This window comes from Monodelphis domestica, chromosome 4 (assembly GCF_027887165.1).
Source record: "Monodelphis domestica isolate mMonDom1 chromosome 4, mMonDom1.pri, whole genome shotgun sequence".
NCBI classification, from domain to species: domain Eukaryota; kingdom Metazoa; phylum Chordata; class Mammalia; order Didelphimorphia; family Didelphidae; genus Monodelphis; species Monodelphis domestica.
The window spans coordinates 323167123-323180914 of record NC_077230.1 but is presented as its reverse complement, the minus strand read 5'-3'; the positions used below and the strand labels follow the sequence as shown (position 1 = coordinate 323180914).

Below are 13792 nucleotides of genomic sequence, written 5' to 3'. Positions count from 1 at the left end.
TCATTATTCCTCTGGGATGAAGATATATACTAATACACATACAAACACCTATACATGCACATATTTTCCTCAATAATCTCTCTTTTTCTTTCTATATATGTATAAATATACAAATATACACACAACTCTTTGAAAGAGGGACAGAGGTTGAGCAAGGTTTCAGTTTATCTTGCTTCTTTAGAAAGCTCATGTACAAAAAGGGAAGAAATTATGTTTAATGTATTCTGTATATTCGATATTTTACATAATAGTAATTTATAATGACTTGTAAAAAAAAGGTATTTTAATTCCTACTTTTTTAATGAAAAAGCCGATTCAGAAAATAATTTTCTTTGCTGCACCAAAGTAAGACAGGTACTTTCTAATAAAACTATATATCATCTGACCCAAGATTGTATTAGATTGCCCTGAAACTCTAAGGTTACTAACTCTGGATTCACACAGATTACTGGATTCTCTGTGAGATATATTAGATGGAAAATGTACTCTGAGCTCCTGCTCAACTAGGAATTTTTTTATCTACTCATTTTGCAGCAGGCTTGCAAATCTGGAAGGAAGCATACAATTTAAAAGTAAAACATTTAATTGAAACTAAAAATATTAAAGACACTCTTAGAAAACACATTGAAGGGATTAGGTCTCAACCCATATGTGGGCAAAGTGTTTTCTTCTGAAATACACTCTTGAGGGAGAGACCATGACCAATGGCTCTTGCATGTTGGCACTGAAGGTTGAAAAGATCCACTTTCAGTGTTCTAATCTCTGTTTGGGGGTGTCCCTATTGCAACAGGAAATCTCTTCCCCTGGTGTTACTATGACTCTTCCTCCTTCACTTATCCCTAAGTTCTTTCCTCCCATCCATCCTTCCTTCACTTCAAGTCTGTACCCAAAACTATGTCTATGCATTTGTTGGGAATGGAGAGATGTTCATAATTCTTGGGTAACAAAGCTAGTAGTGTTTCTGGGCTCCCCACTTTTGCATACCTCCCCCTTACCTAGAGGTTCAAAAAGGCCTGTCCTGTCTTCCATTCAGAGCTCAGCACCTACTGAGAAAGACCCAGAAAACATAAGACTTGAATTTTAAATTTGACTCTACCACATGGCTAAATAATTTCTTACTTTAAAAATTAAGCAGTTAGGCTAGATAATCTTTAAAGACCTTGGAAACCATATCATCTGTATTGGAATGGCCACTTTTTGAGTCCAGTGATAGTTTTCCTCCAGAATGCAGATTAATTTTCAGTCAATTGTATACACATTGATTTTCCTATCCATGTACCATGTATTACTTTTCATTTTCATGTCTTTCAAACTTAGAAGGAAGACAGAGAGAGAAGGAAAGACACAGTAAAGACTATATTATCTACCATCATTAAATGGCATTTTTAAAAGTATATCTGTACTCATTAATTACTGTATAACAGCTATTTCAGGCAAGAATTAAACAGGCAAAATTGCCTGAAATAGACTTACATTCTTGATAGGAAGTGGGGTTTAAATACTGAGGTTTAACGTCTTCAGGGTGAAAGAGGTGGGTTTTTTTTTGTTTATTTTTATTTTTAGTTTTTGCATGAGTGAAATTAAGAGTTTCACTTCAAAGTTGTACCTTTCTGGGATTCTATGCACAACATGTCCTGAATAAATAACAGCAAAAAGTTTAGGGCCTCCAACAAGAACCAACTCAAAACAGAATATTGTATCAAGATTTCAAAAGTTGAGCATTACAGGACCATAAATTACTCAAATTAATTTTTGTGATTAGAAGTAGTATTCAGTCATGAATAAAAGGTCTGTTAGTTTGTTTTTTTTAAACAAGAAAAAGGCTAATTGCCTTCCCATAACACCTTAGACTAGCAAAAAATTCACATTGGTGAAGATGTATGCACAGAGTATCTTAGCTCATGCAGAACTCCACAAAGACTGATTGGTGACCGTGACCATAAAGTGAGATTAAAAACTTAAAATAAGGATGCATGATTCCCACACATAAATTATTTTCAGGGGATGAATAGTGAATGGATTATTTATTGTAGTCCTCCTTACTCGAAGAAAAGCTTCTGGTGGACAGATATCAGCAGATCTTTGAATAAGAAGACAGAGAGAAGAAAGGAAGGATAGAGCTGTCTTTTTCTGCTGACTGAAAATATGGCTGTCTCCCCTATCCTTTAAAAACCTTCACTTGATTATACTATTTTTGAAAGCTTTCCTCTCTGTTGTGTTTCTTGAAAAAGCTACCTAGAGTTATACCTTCTCTTCTCTCTTCCGAACCTCTCTACAGTTTGACTTCTGTCTTGATCACTCTACTGAAACTGCTTGGTCCAAAGATATCAATGACCTCATATTTGTCAAGTCCAATGCATTTTTCTCAATTTTCATTCTTATAAATCTCTCTGTAGCATTTGAAGCTGAAGTTCCATCACCTTCTCTTTCCAGTTAATCTCCTTGGAGAGTTTAATGACAGTACCAAATCTGTCTCTGTCTTTGTCTCTCTTTCTCCTGTCTGTCAGTCTCCCCTTCCCTCTGTCTTTCTGCCTTTCTGTCTGTCTCTCTCTTCCCCCACCCTTCTCTCTCTCTTCCCCCACCCTTCTCTCTTTCTCTGTTCTTCTCATAGTTCTCCAACTATATTGCCATATCATCTTAATCTTACTTACTGGCTCATCATCTCTTTTATTTCCCCATATTTGTGTGTACCCTATAGCTTCCTCCTGCTCCTGCTTCTCTTATTTCTCTAAACCAGGGGTTCTTAAACTGAAGGCCAGTGAACTATTTTTTTAAAATTATTTTGATAATTATGTTCTAGTCTGATCGGTTTCCTTTGTAATCTTATGTGTTCTCTTTTATGTATTTTAAGAAGGGATCCATACACTTTACAAGACTACCCAAAGGGTCCATTGTCCAAAAAAGTTAAGAATCTCTTTTCTGAATTTTGGTGGCCATAACAACTCCCATGGGTTTAATTATCACCCTATCTCCAACTACTTATTAGACATTTCAAACTGGATGTCATAGGCATATCTAATTTATCATGTTCAAAATAGAATTAAAATGCCCCCTTCCCCCCAAAAAAACCACCTTTCCTTTAAAATTCCTTATCCTACTTGAGGATGCCATCTTCCTTCCAGTTAGACAATTTTGAGACTGAAATGTAATCCTCAATACTTCACTCTAAATTGCCCCTACCAGTCTCATCATTTCTATCACCATTTCTTTCCATTCATTCCTTTCTTTTTAATTCACACAGCTGCCTCACCAGTCAAGGTTTTCTCTATCCCTCACCCAGACTTTTGCAATAATCTCCTAATTGTTTTTCATGCTTCCAGGCTCCCTGTTCCAATGCACTCTCTACCCAGTCACCAAAATAATTTCTTAAGTTCAAGACTGACTTTGTTATCCACACCACCTCCCCACTAATTTTACTCTAGTGTCTTCCTAACATCAAATAATAAACTGTTTGGTTTGTCATTTAAAGTCTTTTAGAATCTGGCCCTCTTGTTAGCCCTATTACCCATTACTGTCCTTTATGAACTCTACAGACCAGCCAAACTGAAATTCTTGCTGTTTAGCACATAAGACACTCCATCTCTCATCTCCATGCTTTTACACTGGCTCTTCCCCATGCCTTGAATGCATTCCCTCAGTGATACTCTTGGAATCCCTGCAGACTCATCTCAAGCTCATCTTCTGCCCAGCACCATTCCTGGTCAAAGTAACTTAGTATATTTTTTACATATACCTATATATTTGCCTGTTGTCTCCCCCTTGAGAATTGGGACTGTTTTTCTTTTAGCTTTGCATTTCCAACATTTGGCATAGTGCCTGACACATAGTAGGTGATGAGTGTTTGTTGGTTGACTATTTAATTTATTGAAGACAAGATGAAAAATTTACTACTGTCTTAATATCAAATTCCTTCAAGAAAATCTAGTTTTAACTGCTTAATCCTTTGGAAAAATAATACATGAATTTCCTGTTACTTTTGCCACAGGATGTCAGCTGCAATGAGATCACAGCGCTGCCGCAGCAGATAGGACAACTGAAATCTCTAAGAGAACTGAACATCAGAAGAAATTACCTTAAAGTTTTACCACCAGGTAAGAAAGTCAGTGAATTGCAGCAAAAATAAAAAGAAACAAAACAGAAAATTCTTAGCTTTTCACAAGGTTAATTTTTCAAGTTGATTACCTTGGGATTTTTCCATTTTTTCTTTAAATTAAATGAACATGTGACTTTTAACATCTAAGATTTGGTTCAGGTTTTAGGTTCAAGGTACAAGTAAATTCTAAAAAGTAGCAACAACTAAACTGAATTATAAGACAGGGTAAGGGGTATTTGGTACTGTGTATATAGAGGTTAAAAGTTTTGTTATCTTGGGGTTTACAACCATCACCTTTCATTTTAATCCCTTTAATGTATGTCTGAGTCATGTATGCTTCACAGGAAAAGTGCCCCTATGGGTCTCTGGATTTATACTGGAAGCATCTATGTCTTTTTTTACCATTGTTGGTAATGATAGTTGGAGCCTTAGGGTGGCTGCTATCTGGGCACGTTCATCATGGTAGGCATTTGAATGTAATAGAAAGAAGGCTGGATTTGAAGTCATTGGGCTTCAGTTTTCTCCTCTTAGGAAATAATACTGTTGGACTAGATTACTTCTGAAATCTCTGCCAGCTTTGATTCTTGATCTTATGATCCAGTGAAGTCAGAGGGCCTGGGTTCAAATCTCAGTAGAAATTCTCTAGGTATAATCTCTGGTATGATCAGAATATGGAGGAGGTCTCCTGAGAGAAGGGAATGAATTCAAGGCATTGACATTTTTTATAATCTTTCATTCAAGTTTTAATCCTTAAAAACCTAGTTCATTTTCCTTTTGTCACTAAGTCTCTAATGTCATTTCTTTTCCTAAACAGTATTTTATGGGTAGCTGTATTCTTCATTACTCTATTTTCTCAGCAAAGATTTTTTTTTGTACACTCAATTTACAGTAAAAGTTTTTTTGCTTAATTTCCTGAATATCAAGTTTCTGAAGAAAATGTTTAACAAAAGAGCATTGATAATTCTCTCTTGGGCAGTACTTACCATATTTGCTTGCACATTTTTAATACTACCCATCCCCCTGTATTTTGAGAAGATAAAAATCTTATCAATTTACTTTACCCCATACAGTGTTCTGTGGGATTATTTTTATTTTTGCTTTAAAACCCATCTGTTCTGAATATATACTTGGTCCTTCCTAGGCATTGCCATAAGCAAGGATAGCAGGAGGGAGGAGGTAATTCTCCCTTTTCCATTTTTTCCTCTGTTCCTATCTTGTTTTTCCATAGAGTATAGGACTCTCATCCCCTTTTCTCCCTTTCTGTACCCTTTCCATACTGCAGAGAGACTTAAGTAATGAGCAGTTGCCTAGTCCTTAATTCTCTGAAGCACCAAAGGTACTTAGACTCCACATCTGAAGCTTGAAAGGAAATCCTAAAAGGACTCTATTCACTGGATATTCAGCTCTTTTCTTTCTACCAGTTTCTCATGTCTCTCACAAATACACACAACTTTTATTATCTCTTTATTCTAAATAAACAATTTAAAGTCCTGATTCCTCTGTAGCCTTAGAGGTCATCAGGCTAGGCTTAAAGTGAGAAATGGCAGATTGATAGACCTAAATTCATAGTATATTCATGGAAATATAATTATAACACATATGAATGGTTCATGATTGATTATGCCCCCTGTTGGAGAAAAAGTTCTCTTAACAATGTACTGGAACTGGGATTCTGACCCTGGGAAGATCACGCTTCCCAGACTTGTCCTGCCATAACAAAGGAAATTTACAGGATAGGGCCAACAACAAATGTTTATGTGAAATGAGATTACATCAGTCAGTTGCAATCTTTAACAGAATAAAAGGACATGGTTAGAAATGGGTGACTGTCACACTCAGCTAAATTAAGTCAGAGGAAAGGAATAAGAACAGCTGCCAGTTCAGTTCCTCTGTATCTGTTTCTCTCTCAGCCACCTAAGAGAGTGCTCAAGATTTAAAAAAAAAACCTTCCTGATTGCCCCTCCAGCTTCCTCTCAGGCCTTCCCAGAGGCTTAGTAATGTGTCTGAGGAAAGCCTACCGCCTTTGTCATTTGTGTATTCTCTCATTTTCAGTCCCACCACATCCCAAATCATGAGATATTTCTTTGCCCTTTGAGATGAGCAAAAAAGACCGCAAATTCCAGTAGTCTATGCAGATCCAAGCCATTCTTACTCCCTCTAGAGGAAATATTATACCTCTTAATTTTGTGTATGATTTCTGTGTCACTGAATTAAGTTTTTAAGTAAAAGGGAGGACATTGATAATGGTTAATAAAGGTTGCTAAGAGTAATAGCAGATCATGACTCACAATTACCCAACCCACCCCCCCCACCTTCTCACACACACAGCTTTTTTCTTAAATCCTTTCTGTAGTGAAATTATCAGGATTTTGAAAAGGGAGGGAAATTAGGAGAGCTCTTAATTTTTTTGATCATACTCTTTATTTATTCAATCTCTTTCCTAACTTCATTTTTATTATACTAAGCTCTTCTGATCCTCCTCCTACCTACCTGATCATTTCCTTGTTTCTTTCTTTCCTTTTTTATCCTTACCTTCTGTCTTAGAATCAATGCCAAGTATTGGCAAAAGAGTGATAAGGGATAGGCATTGGGGGCTAAGTGACTTGCCCAGGGTCACACAGCTAGGAAGTATCTGAGGTCAGATTTGATAGATCCTCCCATCTCTAGGCTTGCCTTTCAATCCACATAGCCACCTTGCTGGTGCCTTTTTCTCATTTCATACTTGTACTGTGTGTGCATTTCAGGCGGAGTCCTTTGTCTTCCATTTATGAATAAACCTTCCAGAAAAAATGATTGATTTTATGGCTTTCTCCTTTATGCTGATGAATCTGGAATAATCATTCATTTCCAGCTTCTAATATCTAATATTTCCACATCAAATATCTAATTTTCCATTTAATTGTTATTTTTTTTTCATCTCAAACTCAGCAGACATCCACAAATGAACTTCATCCTTCCCCACTAAAACCAACTTCTCATCCTGAACTCCCTCTTCCTATAAGTGGCACTTTACTCTCATCGTTCAGTCCTGAAACTGTGTCAGATTCTCCTTCCTTCACCTGCCTTCCTTTGAAATTTCTCCTCTTTCTTTCTATTCCCACTTTTTGCACCCTAGTACAGATTTGATGTTAAAGATCATAAACTTAGATTTGGAAAGGCTCTTTGAGGCCCGTCTGGTCCCACTTTTTTATTTATAGATGTGGAAACTGAGAGCCAAATTCAAGCCCCCGCCTCTACCTTGAGGCTTTCCTAAATTTGGTCTGTGTTGTCACAGAAATGTAGGAAACGAAGCAATCCCAGGCTTGCCACTCACTACCTGTGTGATCTTGATTGGCTTACTTAATTCTTTGGACCTCAGTTTACCCATCTCTAAAATGAAGGAAATTGAACTAGATGACCTCTAGGTTCCTTTCCAGTTCTAAAGATATGACTATAGGAGGCATCACTTGAATTCAAGTCTTTCAACTCTGGGGCAATGTCTATCCCTGTCACCTTGCCACTTCAGGTCAAATTTCCCCTTGGAGTGAGATCTAGGATTCTCTCTTTGATTAAGTGGAACTATTTCATTCCCAAAGGGAATATTCATCCAGTCTGTATTGCTTGGCATATATCTTCTTATGTATTTTCTGAATTTTGTTACTAAGGTAAATGGGTTTCTTTGTTATTTGTTGTGTGTATTCATTGTGGAGTTGTTATTTGATAGGAAGGGAGTCAGACCTTTTAATTTGAATAAAATTTGGAGACCCTCCTTTCCCCATTTTGAACGGTAATCTAGAGTTTAGCTTAAACCCCAAACTACTCTGCCTAGTCTAAGACTATTTAACAGAGCACATAGATAGCTCAGCACCTCCTTTTCTTTGAGGAGAGCAGAGTGGCCAGTCTTTGGTCCTAATCTTCTGCTTCTCCAAATGGCAGGAATTAAAGTCCCCCTCCAGAAGAGTGTAGATAAGAAACACTAGAAATGTCTGGTTTTGCTTCCCTGTGAACCACGCCACATAAGAAATAGACTTAAGATTTATGGATAAGAGGAGATTCCATTCCCAAATGAGGGATAGGGAAGATCTTATAAAATGGATAATTTGGGGATATGTAAAATTTGAAAAATTTTGCAATCCAAAACTAAGTTAAAATTAGAAAGGAAACACATTTGGGGGGGGGGTCTTTGCAGGTTTCTCTGATGACAGTTTTATTTCTGATTGATTCAAATTTATAAGGTGATAGACTGAAGATACAGAAGGCTACATTTTCAGATTCTGAGATTTGGGGATTTGGTTTACTTGCCTTTTGCATATATGTTATACGGGCTTTTTCATTTAGAAGGTAGTGGTACTTTGGGGTGAGAGAACCTAGGTAGGGAAAGCAAAAAAATGAAAAGGAAGAAAAAGAAAAGAGATAATTGAAGCATTTTTTTAAAACATAAGAAGGAACAGAAGGAATGCCAGAATGAATATGGGATCATTATGAACAATCAAGAAAGCATTGAAAATTACATGTTAAATTTATTTTATGTTTGAAAAGAAAAATAAGCTATTCATAATAGAATCTGCAATTTCATTTATAATCCTCTTTTTCTATTCTATTATGCATATGGAATAGTCCATTTTATTTGTTATTTAAGATCAAAAAAATTTTTTTAATTAAAAAAAGCCTCCTATCCACATAGTTCTAGCTTTTTTCACCCTTCAATTCACAGGTCATACATGCTGGCACACTAATCTTTTAAAAATCACTTTTCATCTCATTACTACTCTTTTGTTAAGAAACTTTTAATGACTTCCTAATTCTTATCACATCAAGTTCAGATTTCTTTGCCTGACTTCAAGGACTTGTTTTAAGCTACCCTCATACTTTATAGGCAACACAACTAATTTAACACACAATTTTCACTTTGGCCAGGGTACTCCTTTTATTATCCTTAACTTCTATATCTTTAGTTACCCCTCCTCTTCCCAGTGTCTCAATAAACTTCATTTTCCATTAGGTGCTGTGCTTAGATTTTAATTCCATGAAATATTATGAGGACAAAAGAACACTATATATATATATAAAAATTATATATAAGTTAGCTTCCTTTTCTGTATTATTTCCCACCATTAGATTGTAAGCGTCTTGAATGCAGGAACTCTCTTTTTCCCCTTATTTGTATCCCCAGAATAAATGACATAAAGTAGTTGGTAATTAATAAATATTTATTGACTGTTGACTACACTAAAGCCTTCTCTGAGTGTTCCTACCCTGATTAATCTCTATCTTCCTTGAGTTCCTAAATTTTTTTACTACACGCCTGCACTTAATTACATATTATATTGTTTATTGCTATTTGTGTGTTAGTCTTGTCAATTATCTATGCAAATATATACATATATTAGTTTTTAGGCTTTTAAAAAACAAATTCCTTCATTTTCACTTCTTCCAACTAATTTAATATAAAAAAGATCTTCTCTGAATTATCCCTTTGCCTCATTTCATCAGTTCTCAAGGCATCAAACATACATCTCATTTGTACTTCCTTTTCATGTGATAGTCATGATTTGGGTTAGCTCCATGGGTGTTAGTTCCCAAACATACTCAGCCATCTTTTTCTTCTAGGAAATAGATTTGATGTTGTTCCCAGCAGCTGCCAATATTAGTAGTCCAGTTGGCTTGAATACTTGAAATTACTGAGTATCTACTCTATCACTTGGTGGGAATTATAAGCTAAATATAAGATTATGTTTATATAAGTATGTATATATATATATATATACATATATATATGAAATTAAACATAAGCTATAGAGGGCATTCCCAAAAGTAAAATGAGAAAACCTCACTAATTTAAAATTACATGGAATCAAAGGAGGGGAGGAGTTTTAAAATCATGAATTATACAATGTGAAAAAATATGGTTTTATTACATTTTAACATTGTATACTATCACAAACTAATCATCACTATATTGCCCACTCTTGACCCTGCCAAATCCAATTTAGTTAATAGAGAAAACTTGTCTCTAATTAGCACTTTATTTATATGCTATCCTGTTGCTTAAACACAGAAATAAAAATAGTCCTCTTCTAATCTTGTTTATATGATATTTTTTTGGAGCAAACCCTTTTTGGGGGGTAGTACAGAGGTAAGTTACAGTCCATTACTTGTCCAGCTGTCACAGTTCTAAATTAGTCAACTTTAAATTAAAGAGGTTTCTGCTTTATTCAAATAGTGTTCATACATGCTACAAGACTTTGAAAAGAAACTTTAAAATTTGGTTATATTGTGAAATCATTTTTTCTTTCTCCAAAGACAAATATTTTTGACATTTAATCATTCAATTCTTTTGTCCTTGTTTGTTGGTTTCTTTGTTTTTAGAACTTGTAGATCTTCCTTTGGTAAAATTTGACTTTTCCTGCAATAAAGTGCTCGTGATTCCGATTTGTTTTAGAGAAATGAAGCAGCTGCAAGTGTTATTGCTTGAGAATAATCCCCTTCAGTCCCCTCCAGCACAGGTGAGATGGCTTGTAGTATAGAGATGGGGAAGGTGAGTAAAAAGGTTGGAGGGGAGCAGTTTGTGAATTTAAGCAATTCTTTGTAGAGCTAGTTTTTAAAGCTCTTTGGCAATAATGTTATTCTCAAACTTTTTCTTTCTATTTGTCTAAAAAAGAATTAACCCATTTATTGTTTTCTGTGAACTACAGAGCAAGTTTTTATTTTAAGTAGCTCTCTGGAAACGGGTATAATGTTAGCTGCTTCAACATAGTGGAAATTAGACTAGGATCTCATCTCATCCAAATTGGGATTTGGAAATAAGGAAACTGGAGGCTGAAAAATCATTTAGGGTAGGAAGTAACAGAGCCTTGATTCAAATTTGCGGCCTTAGACTTGGAGGGGGTAAAGCTCAGATGTTGAACATTGTACATGAAAACAGGATGGAGAATGTCCATTTACTTTCATACAAATACTCAAAGAAACAATTGCAATCTAATCTTTTTAAAGGGACTCTTTACCTTGTCAAGAGTCCCCCCCCATCCCCCACAGTAAATAAATAAAATAAAATCTTCAGGCTTTTATTACACTGTCTTAGCAGGTTTTTATATAATCTCTGACCCTCTTTTTAGCTAGAAATATCATGCTGAGCTTTCTTTCTGGCATTTACATGCATTTTTCAGAGTGCTACTTTTTTAGAGGTTTGCAAATCAGCATGGGAAAACTCAGACATTATTTGGACTTGATTTTCTTTAGAAATTATTTATGAGACAGTTTTATGGAATTGTAATGGATTTTACAAGGGTCCCATCTGGAGTCTATAGGATTGGTGATATTTAGGATGAAATGCATGTAGAAGTACTTAGTTCCAGAAAATAAAACATATGAATGTTTTTTCACATTTTTCCATTTAAAAGTTTATTGATTTTTTAATAGATTTGTACAAAGGGAAAAGTGCACATATTCAAGTATCTGAGCATACAGGCCTGTCAGATTAAATCAACAGACTCACTTTATCTTCATACTATGGAAAGGCCAAATTTACAACAGCATGTGGAAGAAAGGTGAGTGCTACAGCTTTTGGCTGTTCATTTTAAAGCAGCACTTACAGCCTCTTTATCTAAGCTGCAGAAATGTTGTTCCAAACTTTAAGTGATCTCCATGCAAGTTATTCCCCTCTCTTGGCTGTTTTACATTTGTAATTTTGAAGATTCAGTAGTTTTGGAAGTACAACATAGAAAGGTTATGAAAAGAACTTTTTAGAAGTTATTAGAGATCTGTGCTAAGACATACAATATACACACATATATAATTTTTTAAACCCTTACCTTCCATCTTAGAATCAGAACTGTGTATTGGTTCCAAGGTAAAAGAGTGATAAAAAGACTAGGTTGTGGGGTTTAAGTGACTTGCCCAGGGTCACACAGCTATGAAGTGTCTGAGGCCAGATTTGAACCTAGGACACCCCCCCATCCTCCATCTAGAGGCCTGGCTCTCAATCCACTGAGTTTACCTAGCTGTCCCCATAATTTGTTTTTAAGATAAACTAATATAGCAAATGAGTCTGAGTAAAAATAGTTAAGAAAAAATGGTAGGCTTTCTAGGCTGTAGCATATAAAATACAATGGGTAGTTTACTATTGTATTTTAAAAGTCCCTTTTTAAAACTTAGAAAATTTAATATTTAGAAAGGAAGCATTTGTGTTCTTTTGCTTAATTCATTGAAAAATCTTTAGGTTTCCTCTTAGAAATACTTTTGCTTTCAAGGTTAAGTAGGACATTAAATTCTCAATTTTTTCAATAATTTTTTTAAACTGCTTCCATTACTCAGATCTCATTTAGAAAAAAATAACAGAAGAAAAACATATGATTGATCATGTAGTTTTATGGGTATATAATTGGGAGTTTTGACTTTAAATGATCACTATATTGCAAATATTAATAATATGGTTTTAGGTTTTGAACAATGATGCATATATAACCCAGTGGAATTGCTCATCAGCTCCAGGAGGGGGTAGGAAAGAAAGGAGGGAAAGAACATGAATCATGTAACAATGGAAAAATATTCTAAATTAATTAATTAATTTAAAAAATCTATTCATCTTTAAAAAACAAAAAAATAGGTCATTTATTTTTATCAAGTATGGACACATGGTTATAGAATTGTTTAAAGTAATCATTTCATAACTCCAAATTGTGGAAGATATGGGGGAATACCCTCTGGTATATACAACTTTATTGGAGCATTAAAATAATAAAATTGATAAACTTAAAAAGTTAACTGTAGTGAGTCTAATGTCATGTCATTAGACTATAGTAAAAATCCCCAAAAAGCTAACTAGAAGAACTGGCAAGCCGTTATTTTTCTCCTATCCAATTAAAATTTTAATTAGATTAATGTCCCAATTTCATTAATTCTAGTCCAATTTATTAAGCTCCATCCATAGAAGGACAGTATCTTAGTAATTATATCTCTCTTGGACACCAAGCATATGCTTTGTAAACAATATAGGAAATGTGTGTTAGATAAATATTTATTGGATGGAATGTTAGTTCCCAAGTAATTTCTTAGAAGAGAACATATTTAAAATGAATCATAATTACACTGAAAGTTGATGTATTTTTTGACATGAATTTTGTGGTATGTTTTATTTCAATTCAATATTGATGACATCTATCCCAGCAAGAAAGATTCTGATTCAGGAGTTGGAAGTGATAATGGAGATAAACGTTTATCTGCCACTGAGGTAATTCAGTTAACTGCTGCTTTGGGGGGATTATACTTTCAGTTACAGTACAACTTATTTGTTTCACACGTATCTATGTGTTATTTCCTTGACCATAGTGTGAACTTTTTAAGTACAGAGACTGACTTCTGTGCTACATTCTCTTCTCTGTTCCCTTCCTTGCCCAATGCATTGCCTTGTACATAGGGATAAAACAATAATAGATCAGAGAACATTGTGTCTACTTTGTTCTAGGCACTGTGATGCTTAATACCTGTTGACATTTGACCAAAAGGCATATAAAAACTTAAAGGGTTAAAAATGCATTGAGAGAGAGAGAGAGAGAGAGAGAGAGAGAGAGAGAGAGAGAGAGAGAGAGAGAGAGAGAGAGAGAGAGCGAGAGCGCATTTCATGGAATGTGCATGGTATTAATTAATCATGATTTAAGACCAAATTTTTATTTCCTGTGATCTTGGGATTGGGTTCCTTTAAAATATCATGACAAAGTATTT

The 13792-nt window shown here is 34.9% G+C and overlaps 1 protein-coding gene across 4 annotated transcripts in view; it reads left to right on the top strand.

Moving 5' to 3' along the window:
- Positions 1-13792, top strand: part of LRCH1 (leucine rich repeats and calponin homology domain containing 1) — a 217736-nt gene that overhangs the window by 141780 nt on the left and 62164 nt on the right. For all 4 annotated transcript variants that reach the window (XM_003341353.4, XM_007495432.3, XM_001378971.4 and 1 more), the window contains exons 4-7: positions 3986-4091; positions 10442-10578; positions 11492-11619; positions 13238-13301. In XM_003341353.4, coding sequence (XP_003341401.1) covers positions 3986-4091; positions 10442-10578; positions 11492-11619; positions 13238-13301 — 435 coding nt within the window. The remainder of the gene's footprint in view (positions 1-3985; positions 4092-10441; positions 10579-11491; positions 11620-13237; positions 13302-13792) is intronic.